This window comes from Balearica regulorum, chromosome 3 (assembly GCF_011004875.1).
Source record: "Balearica regulorum gibbericeps isolate bBalReg1 chromosome 3, bBalReg1.pri, whole genome shotgun sequence".
Lineage (NCBI taxonomy): Eukaryota > Metazoa > Chordata > Aves > Gruiformes > Gruidae > Balearica > Balearica regulorum.
Genome location: NC_046186.1, coordinates 120591827 through 120613358, shown reverse-complemented (window position 1 = coordinate 120613358; position 21532 = coordinate 120591827). Strand labels below are relative to the sequence as shown.

General features: G+C 39.8%; 1 protein-coding gene across 3 annotated transcripts in view; it reads left to right on the top strand.

The window, feature by feature from the left end:
- Positions 1–21532, top strand: part of PLCB4 (phospholipase C beta 4) — a 206021-nt gene that overhangs the window by 136611 nt on the left and 47878 nt on the right. For all 3 annotated transcript variants that reach the window (XM_075749801.1, XM_075749802.1, XM_075749800.1), the window contains 11 exons: positions 897–997; positions 1614–1671; positions 6375–6483; positions 10108–10318; positions 10950–11043; positions 11647–11726; positions 12175–12259; positions 14774–14864; positions 15774–15869; positions 17375–17475; positions 19200–19235. In XM_075749801.1, the coding sequence (XP_075605916.1) occupies positions 897–997; positions 1614–1671; positions 6375–6483; positions 10108–10318; positions 10950–11043; positions 11647–11726; positions 12175–12259; positions 14774–14864; positions 15774–15869; positions 17375–17475; positions 19200–19235 (1062 nt within the window). The remainder of the gene's footprint in view (positions 1–896; positions 998–1613; positions 1672–6374; positions 6484–10107; positions 10319–10949; positions 11044–11646; positions 11727–12174; positions 12260–14773; positions 14865–15773; positions 15870–17374; positions 17476–19199; positions 19236–21532) is intronic.

The window sequence follows — 21532 nt, the reverse complement described above, 5'->3', positions numbered from 1 at the left end:
TTTCTGTAACAGACTACCTTTCATTCATTTACACGAAGTGTATGAGCACAGAATATGCACATAATACTTTTTTTTTTTGTTGTTGCGTGCTGTCCTCTCAGTTGCATTTCTTGGACTCCTCCAGCTATTTGCTCCCTTCCATTGGAGAACTGCTATCCAGCTCTGTCCTGCTCCCAGCGGGAGCCCCTGCCGGAGGGATGATGGCTGGTTACAGTTGCAGCTAGTTTTTTTGGCTTTACTCCCTGCCCAGTCTCCCTTCTATGATTTCGGAGACTCCAGCCCTTGGTTCCTGGCGTGACTGCAGCCAGAGGCTGGTGAGGGGCAGCCCTGCAAGCTCGGCAGCTCGCTGTCTCTGGCTGGGGAGAGGGGGTCTAGAAAGACATGAATCCCCAGCCATAGCAGTGCCTGGCACCCGAGGTGACATTTTTCCTCACTGCTGCAACGCTTATCTTGTTCGGAGGAGGACGTGATGCTGCATGTGTCAGCTCATGGACATCTTACATGCACCTGTATGAGAGCCGCTTTGCTTTTTGAAACCACTGCACCAAATGTGGGACTTTTCCTCAATATTCCTTGGCTTCAGTATAAATACCCTGAAGGTTGTACGGTATTTTGGACTTTTTGGGGTTTTTTAAGCTTCAGAGGAAAAATACTGTTTTCCAGTTCTGTGTTGATGTAGAATTGTTACAGTGAGGTCAGAATATAAGCACATCAGATCTATGATAAAGATGAATTAAAAACTGTTTTCAGAAAATACAAAAGAAACTAGGTAAATTATACTAGGTAAAGAGCTAAAACAGTTCTCAGTTGCTTTTTCTGATGTAAGAGATGCTCTTGGGGAAAGAGCATATAAGCTCTCTTTTGCTGGATAAATGTACCTTTGCATTTTGTTGCAGAATGATGAAATTGAGCCTGCAGCGTTTACTTACGAGAAATTTTATGAGCTCACCCAAAAGATATGTCCCCGAACTGACATAGAGGACCTCTTTAAGAAGATGTAAGTTCAAATTTAATATAATCTTGCTTTAAACTAATTTTGCTGTATTTTTACTCCGTATCTAATAGTGACAGAACGCTGTACGATTATCTAACCTTGAATCCTAGTAACATCAGCAGTATTTTAAGACAAACTCAAGTCTATGTTTTTTTGCCCTTCCTTCCTTCTCAGATTGTTAATGTAAAAGTTCACTCTGTATTTTAGAGCAACTTTTACATGAGTTAGAGGAGGCACCTGGAACTTTTTTTTTGCATTGGCTTCACTAACTACGGTAATTGTAACTTGCTACTTTAGGTGATTAACACAGTATGTGAACTAACTAAATTAAATAAGAAATTTGAAGTTTTAAAAGTTTCTTCACTGAATTTATTCTCATCTGGAGGACTTACATGTTGTTTTTTGAATTAATGTTTGTTAAGTTATAGGCGATATGGGAGATACATAGTGTGCCAAGCATAGACAGTTAGCATGTTTTCTGTGTTCATTTTGAGATTATAGAACTACTTCAGGTAGAAAAGTAGAAGGGTTTAAAAGTATCAACAATGTCAACATGTAAATCATACCTACTGTAGCATCGTATATGAAAACTTACATTCTCTAATAAATTTCTTTTCAGCAATGGAGACAAAACTGATTATTTAACGGTAGACCAATTAGTGAGCTTTCTAAATGAAGTAAGCTTTTTCATACATTAACTACCATACAAGTCTGTCTGCAGTGGCTTGCTTCTTCCAGTCTTTCCATTGCATGAATCATGCCATTATTTGCTATGCTTTTGATCTGCTGATCTTTCCATTATGGTAACATCCAGGTGCAAAAATCAGCTCCAACCTTGTATGTTGTCGTGCTTTCTACATGTTGGCTTTGCAGATTGCATCTGTTGATTACTTGCTGTTGTGTTATGTTGTGTGTTATGTATGTTTTATACATTTTATACTGTTACATTCAATGCAGTTTCAACTAAAATACACCCCGTATTTTATGAGAAGCAATTATTTTACCCGTAGGCCACAGCTAAATATATCCGCTAATCCTTCTGAATAATAGAAAAAATGAAGTAGGCTTTTATAAACAGTGGTTTGATTCTTCTCGACAGTATTATTTCAATCTATTACAAATCATAAGAGCTGAGAGGATATTTTAAGAGTTTGTATATGGTTTTTAAAATACTATGTGTGCAGAATGAGAGGAAATATTTTTATTGCTATATTTCCAGACTACGGTTGTTGGCAAGAATATTTAGTATTTCTTAAAAATATCATGAATGTTCAATAAACAGTGCAGGATTGTTGGGGTTTTTTTCTATTCCTAAAGCAAGTTATAGAAGACTGATTCCTTCAGAATTGCAACAATAAATGCACTGTGTAGTTTTGATAAGAATATACACATGGAAAATAGGCACATTCTACCTGGCTTTGTACCAGTAGATTCTTGTCATCTGGAACATGGATAACTGCTTTACCTCTCTGCATGATCTTTTAGGGACTGGGTGCATTACCAAAAATCTCTCCATCTAAAATTATTTTACTGGTTCTCAATCTATTTTATTTATTTATTTATCCAATACTGCTGTATGGAGATTCAGGACTAATAGTTACATACCTGGGCCCTTAATTCATATCCGCATAGTTCTCTCTATTAGCAAATTGGAGCACATGCTTAATCTTACTACTGTGAGATGTTCTTTTCTCACAGCTATTTACAAAGTTCAGTGTCTAAATGTTTGCAGGACTGGGGTCATAGCTAAGGCATGTCATTTTTTCTTCTGCATCGAAGAGAGAAAGGATAATGTGATTTAAATTATAAGTGATCCCCTTAAAGTACCTCAGTCCCCCAATTCACTTGTGGTGATGGATACACTTCACTGCTTGAAGCACACAGCCCTGTCCTCACCTTGAGCCATATTAGCTTCTGATTATTTTTTTTAGTGTTAATCCTCATTTTTCAGTAAATTACTATTTTGTCATTATTTTAAAATTATCTCTGTAATTGTTTTAGTTTAAAGTGTGCTTCCTTGAAGCCCAAACTTCTGAAGAAGAGCTGTCAGCAATTGTAAGAACTTCCTGGCTATCTCCAGTAACTGATGAAGAAATTAAAATTGAATTGTTGTGCTCTCAGTTTTGTGTTGTTTTAGAAGTTCTTTTTACAGAATTAGAAGCATTATTTTGTGGGCAGTATTGGAGAAAGATGCATCTTGTTGGCTACATTCTTATTGACACAACACATTCTGCAATTGGAAATCGTGTAGTTGGCTCTTTAGTTGGTGACCAGAGCTGCGAAGAATTAGTCAAGTGGTTGTATAGAGCAGGACATTCATTTCGATGACTGAAACTAATGCCTTTGGCTCTGTGCTGAAGGTCTTTAGGTCTCCAGATAGAGTTTAAAGTTTTGGTCGTGCTTTGAAAGGCACTAAATGATCAAGAATCTCCCTCCTGAAGTGATCGTTTCGGTCTCCTTGACAGCTGGCCAACACTGCAATTAGCAGTGGTGTTTAATGCTGGAACATATAAAAAGATTATTATCATTATATAGGAGAGGGGAATTACTTGGCAGAGCAATTCTTCATGAGTCTTTAACCTAAATTATTTTGAATTCAGTAATGTCCAAGGCATGCTGCACAAGCTCTAAGTGTTACAGGTTTTTAAGGAAGCATGAGGATACGTTACTGGGTATGAGTAGAGAGTGAGCTGCTTTCCTGGAGTTCTTCCAAACTGCTGTCTCTATTTGACTTTTAAATGCTGCTGGCTGATAGCTGATTTAATTGTGCATCAGTACTAAAGCTTCTGGGAAATTTTTTAGAAATTTAATTATTGTCAGGCACTGAGTATTTTGTCTAGGTCTTCTTTTTTTTTAAAGTCAAATTTTGAACAAAGAAAATGTGGTAGAAAAAGAACTGAGATCACTACTATTGAGATTTGCTGCTGCCATTAATTTGCAGCAATAAATTAATAAGCCCAAGTAACTGTCAAAATGGAAATTCAGTAGTCTGGCCAGGACTCATCCTTTCTCCTGGGAAGGAGGTATGAGGAGATCCTTTTCTGTTCCCCTCTTTCCCACTGCCCCCCCGCTCTTTCCCACTTCCTTGCTCTTCCTCACTCCTTCCCTTCCACTCACTTGCTCGCTCCTCTTCCCTCCTTCCCGTTCTCTCACTTGCTCTTTCTATCCCCCTCTGTTTTTCATCTCCACAAAAGGACACCCTTCTCACTGCTGCACAGGACAGATTCAAGAGGCAAAATTGATTCCAGCACATTATTAACTGTTGTCAAAGAGGAGACCGGAGGCCAAGTTGGGGAGGGTAAATGATCCTTCTCTCTTTGCGGAACCATGCAGACATTCTTTCTCCCCGTACTTTTAGATGGTACACCCTCATATGGTTAAGAACGTCTGGTATAAGGGTGTCTAATATGATAACTAGAACAATCAAGTGCAACTTTGTTGGACATACAGAACTAGGCCTGGGGCATGTTGTCTTTCTAGAGGCAACATCATGCTTTTAGTTTTGGTCAGCTTTTGTGTTACAACTTTCCCGTGCCACCAAGCTCAGTAGTGCAGAATGTTTCCTCAAGAGACACCAGTAAGTGTTCTTCCTTTTTTAAAGTAAAACTTCGTCAGTTGTCAATTTTGCTTTATTTTTTAATCTAAGGAAATATAAAAACATGCTTTTGTTCAAATGGAAAACCAATAATGAGCGATGATCATTGCTGCAAGAAGAATATTTTGCTCTTAGCTCCTTCCGATAACTCTGAGGCTCTTTCTCAAGAGGAGACTTTTTTGCTTTATCCCATTTATTTTTTTCTGTTTGCTTATGACTAACTGTAGAAGAAAGAGAGTGGGGAAGAGCACTTTTCTTGAGTTAAGAACCTTCCCTACCATTTCTCACAATTTTTTTGAAGTGGTGTATTGTCACTAATGGTATAAAGCTTGTCATTTGTCACAGTAGACTCTGCTGTTGCATGCCAATGTTGCGTTGCTGTTGTGTACTGCTTAGCAAGTTATGTCCTGCATCCATCTGCTCTCATACCGTATTTCATCTGAGTTTTACTTAGATATCCAGACAGCCGATCTGTAGTGAATGAAACTGCTATATTTTAGATGCTGCAGACTGTCAGTAGCATTACTTGAAAGATCCCTCCTTAATTGCATGATTAAGTTGGCATTGGTTGTAATTTCTTGGAATTAATTAAGCACATGCATCAATGTATTGATTATAAGAAAATAGATCAAGTGCCTATTTTTGATTGGATATTGCTTTTTTTTCATGAAAAAATGTCCAAAAGTTTACACATAAGGAATTACAGCAAATGCTGACAGTGCTGTGCCGAGCCATATCAACACCATCCTGTCCACTCCAAATTATTGATCACCAATATGCGGGTGGCCTGTTACATTTCTGAATTCTGCTTAAACTCAAGCTTGAAAACTATGCACCTACTGGGGTAAAAGAGTGTTTTCACAGTCATATTTATTTCTTTATGTTTTATTGCATCTGCTTACATGCCACTACTCCGTTCAATTCTGGTTTTAATTTTCTTTTAATGGAGAATCAGGCACACAGTGTGCAGCTCTAATCCAGCATGGAGAGAAATAAAAATTACATAGCACGCTATTAAGTGAAAACGTAAAAACTCTGAGTTTTAGTAGTGTATTAGAAATCACTGCTAAATTGTATCTAAATATTACATATATTATGAAATCCTAATATTGTAAATTACTGTGAATTGAAGAGATGATACTGTGAAGCTCTTAAGTTGTACATATTTCTTCTAAGAACCTATGCTGTTTTTTGAATAGTTAATAACACAGTGTTTCCATGATTCACAAATAATCATCAGTAATTGCATATTTCTAAATTTGATGTTCAAATTCTGTATTTATAGTATAGCTTTAGTTTAGTTTTAATTTTTACTTTAGCGGTAGATATTGCTGAAGACATGCATTTTTGCAGAGGTGATTACAGTGCCATCAGTCAAGTCTTTCAATTTACATGACCTACAAAAAAGATTAGGAAGAGAGAGAATTTACAAAGAAGAGAGATTTAGCTATTTGTTTACAACATTTCATTTGCACGTATACCACGTGCAGCCATTGTTTTCATGAACAAGCAAGAGTAAGACCAGTTATACGCTTGCACTGGATTGTTTGGGGTTTTTTTGAAATATTTTTATAATCAAACTGCCTAGGTTTCTTATGAAAGATACGGTTCATTTTCTGTCTAAAGCTAAAGTTACTATTGAATAGTCTGTAAGTTTTAGGGCTCTTTTTTTTTTTTTCTTTTAAATGTCCACTTCTTTCTTTCTCATCTGCAGTAATGAAATACTCTTGGATGATAGCCATGCACTATATTGTTTTGCTGAATTCCGTTGTTTTCTAACCTTAGCATCAACGAGACCCTCGGCTCAATGAAATTTTATTTCCCTTTTATGACACAAAAAGAGCAATGCAGATAATTGAGACATATGAGCCAGATGAAGACTTGAAGAGTAAAGGTAAATGTGGGAGGGAATTCAGTATTCACTGGTTTTAGGCATTTGGGGAATTTGTTCCGAAGCATCCAAACTTTTAAAAGGGAGCTTACAGTCCTTGTGGTCGGGGGGTGAGCACTTGTGTGGCCACCCAGTGAACTAGATCAGGAAACTGATCTGCTGAAAAATTTTCGCCCCTCAAAACTAGTGATTTTTTTCAGAAGGATTATTTCCCTGATCCAGGTCACAGTGTGGCTGCAAAGCCAGCCATCCTGATAGAAAATAGGAGAGGCTAGGACTGAGTAAACAGGGGTCAACATGGAGACTCCTTCTAGCAACAAGACAACATGCATGTGGCTATGGCCAAGGTCTCAGAGAGACTGCAAAGCTGTACAGATACTGTGTAAAAATAATTTTTTATTTTTTTTTTTAAATAACGTGCGCTATTGGATATGCATCCACCTTCTTATAATCTGTATAGTGCTTGAGGGCAGCAGCCTAGCTTAGAACAGGGTATTTTACATGGGTGCATTGAAAAATCTTCTCTCTGAGCAAGAAGATTGCAGGAGCGTCTCCAAGCCGTTCTTGGACTGCTCGTGTCCTGAGCTGCTATGGGTGTTGGAGGTGTAAGTGGTGGAACTTGGCTTCCAGGTCTTTTCCATTCTGCTGAAATAGCTGTGTTAGGATCAACTGCAGAAATCAAAAATGTTGCTATCCCTGTCTGTCCTCCTTGCCCTTTTGCTGGAAATTACTGTCATCCTAGCATGCAGAGGAGGAGACTGCAGCCTTGCAAAGCCCATAGACCGTCAGGCACCCTGACAGGAAGCCACTTTCACTAGACATTTAGGCTAACGTATCAAGCTAGCACTGGAGAAGCTGAGTAACTTTTACACATCTGCTAGTGCTGCCCCTGCTGATGGAGGGCGTACAAAGCAGACAACGGGAGGAGGCAATATCTTAAACTGCTTCAGTAAAGCCCGAGGCAGCTCTCGCTCGCTGCTGCAGCCTTGTTGGGTTCCATGTGTGCCTTTATGCTGCTTTATGACCACAGGCGTTGACACCGATGGTGCCTTCCACAGCAATACCTGCCCCTTTCACTTTCTCTGGGCCAGTGGTTGAGAAGAGTTTACAGTCGTCTTCCTCAGTCTATAAACTTAAGGAATCCTTCTGTAGCTGGATGTGTAGCTTTCACCATTCCTTATCCTACTTGAGTCCTTTTCACCAAATGGCTAGAGGAAGAGCTCAGACTGTGCATGCTACTCCAGAGGCTGCGTCGTGTGCCGAGTTAGTATTGCTCCTTTAGTTCTGTGAAAACGCAGACTCTCGAGGAATCACCTGGGAGAGAGGGAGATATTTCTGTTGTCTAGGAGTCATTTATAAATGTTACGAGGATTTTCCGCTCACAAGCAGTGTAGCCTATTTCTCTTCCTCTCTACATGCAGGAGAATTATCCAAGTATTAATTACTTGATTTGAGGCAACTCTGTCCTTTTTATTTTTTTTTAAAAGCATTCATCTGTGATTCCTCTTGATGCCAGTGTATTTTACATATTTTCCAAAATGAGGAAGGTGTACTAACGTAGCTGCCACCTGCTTAGGATGGAAGATGCAAAAACATGTTTTCTGAAGGTGGAAATTAATCTGGAACTGGAAAACAATGTTCAGTAATTCACAAAGAGAAGGATTTTGCAAGCACCAGTCCATAGCAAGGGAATTATATTGGCTTATTCTTTTACCCAATAATTGAATCCTGGCTCATTATTTAGCTTCTTTCTTTGATTTATATTTCAAACAGATTTTAAATAAATCTGGTAAACTTCCTGCAGGGATAGGGTTATGGAGAGTAACAGCTGAACAGCAGTAGTGTCCTCTTACAGTGTTCCTCCACTGATCGTATTCACTGATGCAGATTTTATCCCAATGCAATCAGTAGGATAGAGAGATGATTTCATATAACGTATTGAACCTTAGAATGTAAAGAAGGCAAGAATTTATCTCAACAATGGCTGTTCTCTGCAGTCTCTTTCCCCTTCTTCTTAGCTACAACTTTGCAGTTGAGCAAAATAATGCGGCTCAACACCTTTTTTTTTGCTAATCACGTAGTTTAAGAAAGAAGGCTGATGTACAACAAAGACAGTAGCAATAAGCAACTGACTCTTCCTCAGTTACATTTCAGTAACAGAAGGAGTAGGTAAAGCTGAACAAGTTAATGCTGTGCAGTTTAGTAACCCGAGTCTGCTCAGGAACACTACAAAAGCAGATTCTTCCACCTGGTCAATGTATTAAAAATACAAAGGCCAGTCTGTTGAGCACATAGAGCTCCTAAGTTGCTGAAGTCTCAACCATTGTTTGTCTAGGACGCCTGCTCACTTGTGACTTTTTCCCACTCGATGATGCAGTAGAAGCGTGTATCATCTGAGATATTTTGTGCTGCTGCTTTTAAGTTCTCAGTGATTAACAAAATAAAAAAAAAAAATATGAAGTTGAAATTTCCATTTCGCCTCCTTTTTCCCCCCCTTCCAAAACTCAGAATCAGCTGAGAGGATTCGAATAAGACATTCCAGAACAGTTCACCTCTGGCTGACACAAAGCACAGAAAATCTAAGCTTCAGCAGAGGATTTTTTCAGAAAGCTAGGAGCAGAATGAGAAGCAGGATTACCGGACTTCTCTGTATAAGAGAAAAGTTGCCTTAAAATAAAAATAGGACTGCTGCACCCTGTACCTTAACAGTAACTGAGTGCTCATACTTGACTTTAGGGAAAGCAATCTCCAAATTAGTGCCAGAAAACTATTCTCTGCAGTGACTCTTTGTAAGTAATCCCTTCTTCCCTACCCCAGATCATTTTTCAGTCTCTTGGCCACTTTAAAACTGATCTTGCAGTACTGATTATTCTTACTTTGTTTTCATTAAAATGTATCCCTCGATTTATAATTTTTATACTTTATGAAGCAGGTAACAGCAGAGAAATAAGAGAAATTCTGTCCTCTGAATTACTGTATGTCCCATGTTCATTGTAGAAAATGGTTTGCTTTTCCTTATAAAGGAATAAACCTGTATTTCAAAGAGTAAACCTGAAGGTATCTTACATTTTCCTAATACTTTGCAAATGAACACGTGCAAATGTTTTCAGGTACACCTCCACTTGTTTTTGTCAGTGGAGAACAGTCTCTGCACGTGCTGCAAGCTGACTAACACCGATGTAGCACAGGCAGGGCAGGACTAAATAGGAAAGAGGGGAGCAAAGTACCGTAGAAGACTGGTACGTGCAAGCTCACAATTTCTGGCTCACAAAGTCCCAGAGCCCAAAATTACTAGGAGTATTCTGAGGAGATGTCACTACTTATTTGCCACCTTCACATCCTCTTGATGGCTCAGGTCTGCTAATGGTGAGTGCTGAACGTAGGATATTGAGCTAGGTGGGCACCTGATTTTTTTCTTTTGTAACCTGGGACCTCAGCATCAGATTTTGCACCAGGGACACAGTTGCTGGTCAGCTTGGAGCACTGGAAGGGAAGAGCTTCTCTTTGTTTGCAGAAGCCTAGATAAACATAGCTTTTGTGCTAAGATTCCTGCTCTGTGAGACAGTTTGATTCCTGCCCACTATAAATTTCTAGTAGTAATTTTCCCTACTTTCTTCTTCCTTCTAGGTGTCATATCAAGTGATGGGTTTTGCAGATACTTGATGTCAGATGAAAATGCCCCAGTTTTCCTAGACCGTTTGGAATTATATCAAGAAATGGACCATCCTTTGGCTCATTATTTCATCAGTTCCTCTCACAATACATATTTAACAGGCAGGCAGTTTGGTGGGAAGTCTTCAGTGGAGATGTACAGACAAGTGCTATTGGCTGGATGCAGGTTGGAAGCAGGAGATAACAGCCTTTAATATTTGTGTATCTAATACTTTAAACCTAGATAACATACCTTTGTGGGGATATATTGTATAATTGAATGTATAAATTGATTAGTGTGGTAAATGAAAATATACATATTTAAGACCCTTTCTTACAAAAATGTTGGAAGGCAGTGGGAATGTAGAAATTAATGTCAAGAGAGAGTTTGTGAGAAAGGTAACAGAAGTTTGATTTCAAAATGACAACTAAAGAATTTCAGAGGGCTTTTTGCTTTGAAATTAAGATTTTTATATGTAAATGAGAATCATTTTATGATTTTCTGCTTAATTTCTTGACATACTAGAATGTGTCACAGTTAACTGAGTAAAATAATAAATTAGAAGTGTGTTACAGCGCTAAAACCGTTATTGCTCAGGTGTAAATATATTGACCCAGACATACTATATTTAAGGTAGTATACCCAAAGTTATAAAAGCAGTCTGAAATTACCCATGTGCAGCTTAAAATGAATTGTGTGATGCCCAAAACAGCTTTGTAACTTACTGCTCTGAACATCACTGCTCAGAACTTGTCCCAAGTAGCTCGCCTGTACTGAAACACTAAGGAAGGTGACATCATTTTTCTTGGGTCTTTAGGTGTGTTGAGCTGGACTGTTGGGATGGCAAAGGAGAAGACCAAGAACCAATAATAACGCATGGAAAAGCAATGTGTACAGATATTCTTTTCAAGGTAAATGCAGCAGAGCCCCTGGACAAGAATCCACGCAGGGCACCCTCCCCTCCTCAGCACCCAGACGCTGCTCCCTTGTGACAGACTAACAAATCGCATAGGCACAGTTCCTTGCCCCAGATCTTGGGGCTCATTTCTGACTTGCAGCATACACCCCTGTGTTATGTCTGCCTTTCCACAGAAACTGCAGGGAGCAGACTTCCTTCTTTTGCCCCATATTTTTACATCCTGTGGCTCTTGGCACTTCTCCATTGTCTGAGAAGTTCCTTAGCTACGGAAACAGCCTGAAGATGCAGGAGTTATTGTGGGAGTGGAAACCCTCCCTGGCAAGAGCAGATGGGAGCAGATCCAGGGGTAGCATTGGTGGGTTCTGGGTGAAGCTGCCATCACTGCTGCAGGTGCCGTGGGGCACCCATTGGGTGCTGGGTCTGGGCTGTTGGGGGGAACAGGGAAGAATGTGCATACACTTTGTTTTAGTTCTGGCTTCACTTGGCGTATTTGAGTCTCAGCTCTGTGTTTCTCAAGGTGGAAAACAAAAAGCCTCTTTCATTATGATTGTAATTTGATCTGTTTTAATTTGAATCCTATTATTGCATTTTAAAGGATGTAATTCAAGCCATTAAGGAAACAGCATTTGTTACGTCAGAGTATCCTGTCATTCTTTCATTTGAAAATCATTGCAGGTATATAGTGCCCTTTTTTTTTTTTTAATAATAGTGCAATATGTGAGAGAGATGATACAGCTCAAAAATGCTATAATTTGAGTTCACTTGAAAACTGTGTAGGGACATGCAGGTATACTAAATGTCACTTGGAAGAGACTATATATACTAGTCAATCTTTAGCTTAATAATGCCAATATTTTTAACTGTGGTAAATCTGTGAAATATATTTGGATGTTCCACTAGTTGTGTGGGATTCAGTTAATCTACTTTTTTGGTCTTACTAAATTCATCTATGTCAGTTCATAGACTTTTATTGACAGTTTAATTATAGTGAAGTAATACTTCTCAGCTGAGAGAAAGTAGGCAGTGTATCATTTGGGATGTCTACATAGTGTTAGTCTGTTTTGCCGAGTAATAGTGATTTCTTTTTTTATATTTAAAAATTAACCAACATCATCTTTTCCAGCAAATATCAACAGTACAAGATGTCAAAATACTGTGAAGATCTTTTTGGAGATCTCCTGTTGAAGCAGCCTCTAGAAACACATCCAGTATGTTATACTCTGTCAGTCTTCTAATTTTTTTTAATATTACCTATATTTAATAGAGATGATAAACTGGGATCATATCACCTATAGTGCTGTTCACTGCCAGTCCTGTGCTTTCAAAAATGACTGGTGGTTTTTGGTTGTCTACGCTTTTTGGTCCTTATCTGATTTGTTTAATCTCTTCTGTGCAGGGCTCTGGTGAGCAGCCTGGGGAAATCCATCCCCTCGATGTGTGACGTAATATCAGCGCCTACATAAAATACACCACATACATTGTATTTGCAGATCATACATAACTCTGAAATTGCCAGACGCTGTTGAAAACCAATTAATTATAAATTGCATGGTCTCAGCTGAGGAAACCTCTTCTTTTGACTGCACTTTGCATGCTTCATGCTCCAGATCAGGTCCTGCAGTCTAGGTATCCCGCACTACTGCATTAAGAATTAAATTAAGCACAAAGAGTTCCCTGCAGTCTCATTTGGACTATCAAGTGCACTGTAATCTGCATGCACTTCACTCTCCTGCATGGCAGGAGATAATAACAGACACTCCTTCACAAACACAATATTTGAGAATTTAATAGCTTGTTACCCACTGCTTGCAGCTACTCCTCCCGGCCTTCCTTACTCTCCTGAGCAACGTGCTCATTGTCTGCCAGCAGACACCCAAAACCTGCAGAAGGTCTTTAGTGCTGTGGGTGACCACGGAAGAGAGGACCGTGCCTTACCTTTCAGCTCCTGTCCGTGTGGTCCCGGCAAAGGGGCCTCCTGGAATTACCATCTCTAGAGCTGTGCCGTTCTTGACTTCCCTCACATGTTGCAGGGACAGCAACGCACAAGGCTTGGTGAATATCAGGTTGTTGCCCTGAAAAGTGCATACCAGAGAACGAAATCTGTAGTGTTCTCCTGTAATGTACGTAGCACCCTGCCGCATTCCTCGCAAATGGCACCCTCCAGCAGCTTTCAGGGAAGCCTAAAGTAGAGCTGGCCAAAGGCTGCCGTGCTGCTACCTCATGGGCAGATTCAGACCCCAGCTACTCACAAAGCAAACGTTGCGGAAACGGCAGGAGCTTGAAACATGTATTTTATGAGTGTTTGGTTTCTGGTACCTCGACTGACTGAGGACAGACTTGAGAGAGACGTGGCACTGGGGGAAGCAGATTTGGTTTTAAGTAAAAGCAAATATTTGTCCAAATGGGCATCCAGCTGTGCCGTGTGCTTGGGGATGCAGACTGGCATCCTGGAAGCCTGGGGATAAATGAGCTCTGCGGCACTGACATCTAGTGGAATTACAACCCAAGCGCTCTCAGAAACAATTGTGTTTTTTCTTCATCCAACATGCAGAAACTCCCATGCCAGCTAGCCTGGTGGTTGTGGATGATCATTACCCTCCTGCAAGGAGGTTTGCGCCCATTGTTGTGGGGCTGAGTTGGGTTGATTTGGTTTCTTTTGCTGGATTGTTACTTGTCACCTCTGCTGCTTCTATTTGGTTTCAAGTTGCGGTGCTTTGTTCCTGTGTTTCTTCATCTAGAATGCTGCTTCTGCGTAACTCTGAGTTGGATTTAAGGATAAGACTATCTGAGTACTTCTTCTAAGAATTTTTACTGGCCCTGGGAATGTTTTCTACTCATATATCACTTGCGGTTCACTGGAAACCACAGTCCATTATAGCAGCAACTCCCTGCGTGATATTCTTAGCCAGCCTGAAGTGGAGAGTGTGCTAATTACCATTCCCAAATCCCTGTTTCTTAGCCTCAATGATGTGATGGGGCTTAAATCAAAGGATTTTGCACTTTTTCTCTTTCCTCAGTAATATTTTTTCTCCTTCCCCAAACTGGAACAGACCTTTTAGTAGTACTTCCTTGCATATGTGAAACTTGCCATTTGCCTTTCACAAATACTGAAGATGGGACCCTGTAGCCCTGCTGGCAGAAACAGTCCTCGTTACCTCGCTAAGGGCTGGGTAGTGTTCCATTCACCAGTGCCTGCCCATTTCTACTCTGTAAGGACGACCCTTAAAGGTCTTTTCCAACCAAAACGATTCTATGTGTGGGTTGCCTCCCTTGCATTATTACAGCTTGAAGGGACCATAAAAGATGACTTATTTAGAGATCAAATGATAATTGGCTAAACTGTGACTTGGAGTGTGTGTGAACCACAGGGAGAGGGAAAGTAGCAAGTCCTCTGATGAAGACTTGCAAGGTCACAGCCGTGCCCACTGCTAAGCAGGAGAGGGGGAGATGTTTTGACCAGTGCAGCTGAGGATGACGTAGGCTGGAGACCAGCGTGCTGGCTTCAGCCAGCAACATTTATCTGAGCACAGCTTTCCTGTGGGATAGGGAGGAAGCAGAGGAGACAATATAACTGCAGTCACACTGCCTCTCAGGGTTGTGCCTGAGGTGGCACTGCTTGTTCACTGCCCCTTACCATTGCTGTCCTAAAGTCAAAATCCCAAATAGAGATACAAAGAGGCCAAACAGCTGTTATTAAGCCTTTTCTTTAAATTATTTTACAGCTTGACGCAGGTAAAGCCTTACCTTCCCCTAATGACCTCAAAAGAAAGATTCTCATCAAGAATAAAAGGCTGAAACCTGAGGTAGAAAAGAGTAAGTAAAGCTTGTCGAGTATTAAATTAAACAAAAGTCCACATTGGTATGAATAAGCTTTGTTACTAAAGTTTCCAAATTGCCTGTACTTTAGCGTTGGAAGAATATGAATTATACGTAAATGACACTTTGTGTTTCGTCTGAATGCCAGAGTCTGGGCCTTGATATCAGCATATAGCATAGGCATAGATAGACCTAGAAATGTAATCCTGGGACTTTTATCAGATTGCTGTTTGAGCTAAAATATAACGCAGATAGAATCTCTTGTAAATTCTGCCTGCACTAGTATGTTTGCAGTGCTCTGTTTTTCCAGGATAAGCATAAAATGAAATGGAATTTCAAATTGCTGCTCTTGGTATTATTGCCAGTTCTGATATTTATCTTCTTTCAGTAATAATAATGTTGCTCTATTAGTTTCCAGTATGGCTGTAGTGATAAACCCTGGTCCTTCTCCATTCAAAGATAAGTGTACCGACCTTCCACTGACTTGTCATACATGATTGTGTTCATACCGTCTAACTGAAGTGCACACGGGAACACAACTGAAAATCCAAGCCCTTTGCCTCCATTTGCATAGATCAGGCACCAAAGAGGGAGCTGTCTGTTCTTTGAAGAAGTAATATGCTTGCTCCAAAGATGTTTTAAGTCCATGGAAATATTTTTCTTAACTTCACTGAGCTTTGGATACAGCCCTTACTGACCGCTTTTTAGATCTAACAACAGTTTATGTCTAAAGATGTTCTTACTCTCTAAAATTTTATTGCTTACTGAAATCTTAATCTTAGAGAACCCATTAAATAAAAGTAGCTCTTGGGATTAGAGAATCAATTATAATTGTTTTCATTTATTTCTTTGCGCTACAAACTGCTCATGTCATGACTAATTTATTTTTATTTTTCTTATTAACAGAACAGCTTGACGCTCTGAAAAAGATGATGGAGGCTGGGGAAACTGCTGCTCCTGTAAATATCTTAGAGGATGATAATGAAGAAGAGATAGAAAGTGGTGAGGATTTCATAGAGGAGGGCTCTCAAACATTGCCTGTGGTAAATGAGTAGGCCAGCATGAGCAGCTAGTATGCACGTTACTCACATGCCCGCAATCTGTGGCAGCAGCCGTAAGTCTGTGCTCAGTGCAGGACCATTTATACAGACCTCCACCCTTAGCATCTCGTCTCAGATACACAGCTCCGTGACAGACTGTGGTAGGAACGTGAGCGCCGTGGTAATTTTTAACTTCCGCTTACTGTTTAGAAGTCATATAGGCACAGCAACCAAGTCAGATTTTCACTGTGTGTGTGAGAGAGTCTGGGAAGCTGTGATCTTTGCTTTGAAAACACATTTTGTCACTATTTTTAATATTTGTGTCAACATCAGATTGGATTATTGCATTATACTTTATAAGGATAAAATGAGGGATAGGATTTTTCTTGCCAAACTTCAGATATCTTCAGTGTAAACATTTAGATCTGAGCCAGTGATGTGGAATGTGTTTATGGCCAACAGAGAAAAATAGACATATTTAGTGTGTGATTCACCTTGTCTGTTTTAAATGTCCACCATCAGAAGAGGTAAATCATACACTGACTGCAAGTGTCCGTACCAAGGTACTGGCCTGTGACCCCTCTCATGCTGAACATTCTGGCTTTAGCCTACACCTTGGTCCTCTCCTTGATTTTTTAAACTTTTTTTCCCACTAGCACAAAGCCACTGCTGTTGCAGTCAGTAAAGGTCCTCATGACAGATATTCTTTGTGATCCAAATCTGGTATCTGTCCTTGCAATGCTAAAAAAGACTGAAGTACAACAATTTTTTTTGGAGAGGCCTCAGTATCTTTCTTCAGGTGATCAAGGAGCACAGATGAGATTCTGTTATTTCGCAGGCTGATTTCCATTGGAATGCTTATTTCTAATAGTGCTTTTATTGTGCTGTGTTTATAAATTATCCGCTAGACTACCAAGAGGCTCAAATAATTATTTTCTAAAATTGTTGTTTAAATCCATATGAATAATGTGATTAATGATTTTTTGTTTATAAGAGGACTTTTAAAATTCTTTGAGTACACTAGGTTCTAACAGAAAATCACCTTAAAAGCTAAGGATAAATGATTCCTTATAATAGGGAAGTAAGGAGACTCTAACAATGCGTGTGAGAAGTCTGGACGCCAGCAACTTCTTACATCTTTATTTAAAGATCTCTGTCTTCATTTCTTGTTATTTCCCCAAGCCTATTGGGTTTTTTTTTACACTTTTGCTAAGCAAATTGCTGATTCCTCCAAAACTACACTAAATAAAATTTCTCTTACTAACCACATCAAAGCTGTAAGAATCTCATGCCTTAGCTGTAATTTACTACTAATGCTTGGAAATCTAAACCCCTGGATTTTACTTCTGTTTTTAAAAAATGCCAAAGCCAAACCTGTGTATTCAGCTGTGAGTTGTTTCATGTCTCTCACAAAACCAGCAGTTGCTGTGGGTTTTTTGCGCTGATCCTTCTTTCTTTTCTGTGCAGCTGACCAGGAAGAAGAAGCTCATCCAGAGTACAAATTTGGAAGTGACCTTACTGTAGATGATTACAGTCAAAAAGAAGCTGTTGCCATCAGTGTCAAAAAGGTGGGATTGCTTCTTATATATATTTCTTTAGAAGCTTTCCACAGAATTGGGTGTAAAAGACACTGTGTTTTGTGGAAGCATCACAGCACATGTTGTCAGAAGAGTCAAACGTGAGATCTTCACCAGATTTCTAACCTTTAGGTTCATGAGAAGACAAAATTTTGTAGCCAAAACTACTCTCTGCTTTTTCAGGTAGAATACTTATTGAGGAAACAGAATCAGTATGTAGGGAAAGAATATAAAAGAAGTGGAGGATTTGATCAAAAATGCTAATTAAAGGCAGCGAGCAGTTTCCTGCTCCTGCCTCTGATATTTCATTTGGCATCTCAGTTGCAGAGCCCTAATACGAGGTGGAATATCAGCTTCCTCGCTCAACCGTGTTTTTTTGGAAGGTTGCATCCTTTGTCTTCATTGTAGGGATTCCCTGGGTCATTTTTTATTGTTAACTCTTAGGATAGATTCTCCCTTCCACCTGCAGTAATGAAGGAGAAATAGGACGATGGTTCCGCAGTGGGGTAGTATGGCAGTGGGGCTCTACCAGAGCGCCAGCTGGCAGACAGGGTAGGAGTCCCCTTTATTCCACTCATACCTGATTTAGTACAGTTTGTCGGTCTGTGCTCAGTAACTTGAGTATTACTTGACAGTAATTAGATACAGAAGATTGTAATTCAGAACTAAGGCTGCTCTGGCACTGAAGGCATTATTACTGCTTGCTACAGGAAAAAACCCCACACGTGAGTGCTAAGGTACCTTACCACATCACGCTCCTCTGTTGCGCAAGTATTTTAGCCACTTCTTTTCTCCTGCTTGGCTACCTTGGATCTTACTCCAGGTAGAAGTATAGGTGTGGAAAATCTTTACTTGCACATATTCCCCTTGGCAGTATGTTTCTAGCTACTAGATCACTGAGACATCAGACCTGCCTTCGTGGTATCTCTTCATGTTGACATCTTTACTTCTTCAGGACTTTTATGAAACGTCCCACTGAAGTGGTGTTTAACTTCTTTGCTCTAGGGCTGGTTTCACTTACTGAGTCAGCTGGTCCTTAACTACCTGAGTGCTTTGGGGTTTGGTTTGTTGTTGGGGTTTTTTTTTTCAGATTAGTCACTCATCCTCAGCACATGCCCTTGAGTAACTTCTCTGTTTCTTTGCTGATCAGTGACTTCATCCTTGTTCTTTAGGAATGTACAGTCAGTGCCAAGTCAACATTTATCTGTCCAAGTTTCTTAATAGTGGCAGCTTGTAATCAAAGACAGACAGCAGACTGTCCCACTGCAAATAACATCTTGAGATAGGCCTTTTCCAAACGTGGACATTTAAAGCACAGTTTACAGTAGTCTTAACACACAAGTTTTCAGAGCCTGGCCAGTTAGCATACCCAGAGCAGACGATTTTTTGTGTTGTCTGGGTGTGTCATTCTTTCATTCTTAGAAACTTCCTGTCCCCAGGATCTAGTGATAGCACTGGTTTGGGCTTAACTGTCTGGCATCCTCCGTCCTATTCCCATTGCTAGTGAGCTGTTGAATTTCATATCTTGTGTACCCAGATTTGAAAGAAACTGCAAATATTTGCAAATGTATGGGACAGATGAGCCACAAAGGAAGGTGGAAAAGGGTATACTTTTTGCTAAATGCATTAATTTTTTGAGGATTTTTTTTTTTCTTACTGTGAGTGTTTCCTATTGCTTTTTCTTTGGGTAATGTATATATATTTTTTTCCCTTAGGCTGTTGAAGATTCTGAGCAAGAAAACAATAAAAAGGTGACACATAGGATGTTATGTAGTTTGTTTTATTGCTTTATATATAACACATATTACTTACCATGCGTTCTTAGTGGTTTAACAATTTTATGCACAGTTTCACTGCACCTACAGAGTATTTTTGAAAGTGACTCTACCTCCTTTTCTCCTCTAGGGTTTCTTCTGCTGTACTTTTATACTGGGGTTAGGGCTGTCAGAAAATTTGGGGACAGACAGGAGTGCATGACTTTTGCCTCCTTAGAAGTGTCTGATCTCAGTCTCCAATGCGAGGCACTGGGAAACAGCAGTTCTTTGAATGGTGTTAAGATGTATCATCCCTGCTTCTTTTTTTTTCCCTCTTCCCTTACCCTGACTGCACTTTGTTTTCCTCTCTCTTTTTCCTCCTTTTGCTTTCCCTTGGGACTTCTGCATTTATCTTCTCTCAGGAATCCCTTCTGTAAGACTCTTCCCACCTCCTTCCACTCTTCGTCTTCCTTCTCTTCTCTTCTCTCATTAAAGCTGCTCCTGTTCCTAACCACACTTTGTTTCAGTCTGTGTTGTTTTCTAAGTGGGTTCTGCTTCTTTTCTTGAGGGGTGGGGAGGTATAAATAACCTAGAGAGATCAACTTTCCCCCTTTGTTTTCTCTAGCCCTTAAAAGGGTCGTGTGCTGTTGTAACCATTCCTTTGTTTCTCTAGGCTTTAAGAAACATTCCAGCCTTACCCCTTTCTAATTCATAGTTTTAAAGTTGTGAACGCTGCAAAGAGTAGAGCCTATTTATTCTAAAAAAATATGGGTCTGCAGGTAAAGAAGATAAAATCCATGACGTGTAGATTGTCTTAGAGCTAGTATGTCAGTAATGCAGTCATACAGCTATGGTCTGCAGGGTACTATTGCCTTGGCACTAAGGCACAGATAATCCCCTTTGCCTTCCTTTTCACTGAGATTCATTACTTAGACATTTATGGACCAAGATAGTAAAATACGATTAACAATTCTGAGCGTTCCACAAGAGGCACATTGAAGGAGCCTGGTTTTTAGAAGATGAGGGGTCAGTTCTCCCTGAATTATTGGTCTTCCCAAAATGAAGACACTGAAAAGGACTAGGTCCTTTGAAGAAATGTAGCCTTAATTTGATCTAAACTCTATTAACAAATATTGACCTAGTAACAAACAAATGCCTGTATTCTACTAATAAAGGGATGTACCATTTGGCATATTTAGGGAACAGATCTATGAACCCCCAGTATGTGGATTCCTGAAAAGCAGTTGTGTTGAGCCCTGGTGATCAGCATTAAAATTTCATGGACCACTGGAAGGTTCATTCAGTCTAAACCGCACATAAAACCATGTGCACCTGGACTCGTTCTGATAACTCAGCTATTTCATGCAGTCAGAAAACGATGTTCCTTGTGACTATAATCATCTTATGTCAAGGCATACATTGTTTCACTTCACATGGAATTCATTTTTTGAAATGTGTCCACACTATATGGGAGGTAGAGGTACATGCCCACAATACTGGCAAGTAGTTTCACGTTTCCTTTCCTCTCCCATGTCCTGAGTAAATGAGCTGCAGTAGTGTAGGTGCTGTGTACTGCATTTGTCTTCCATGCTTTAATGCTGAGGCTGTTAGACATGCTGAGACTTACTGCCTGAGAAAGGACTTTGCAGTGCTTCCGGTTACCCCGATAGAAAAATGGAGGAGAACTTTCTGACAAACACGGGTTGCATTCTGAAAATAAAAAGCTGTACTGTAAGAATTTGGAATATACTTAGTACTTCCTTGCAGAAGTTCACTGTCAGCCTACAGTAGGTTAGATTTTATTATTTTTTTTTGGTAACTGGTTCACTGATAGGAGAACAAGCAAAAATATTTGTCAGAAAAATGCCGTGAACAGTAAGCCTTGCGGAGTTTGCTTAGATTGACAGAGGTCTTTCTTTCTTTTCTTTCTCTCAGTGAAAAGAATGTGTTTCGAACTGGTTTAGGGAAGGGAGAAAGTTGGACAGGTAGATCCACCTGAGAAGTGCTTCTTGTTGTGGGTTTCTAGCAGATGAGATAGTTGTAGAAAACTTTTGCAGTTCTGTTATAAATATAATGTATCTTTATGTGAACGATAGATTCAGATTTTTATCATTTTAAGTATCCAGGAATATGAGCTTGGTACTTTGTCTGTTGTTGGTCTTGTGATGTCTGCCTGTCCAGTGAAGGCTGTAAACCCTATATTTTGGTCTACTTTTATTAGTGAAGTTTAGCAGTTGAACCTGTTGTGTTTTGATGTTGAGAAAGTTCTACTCGGTACCAAGTAGGCATTACCC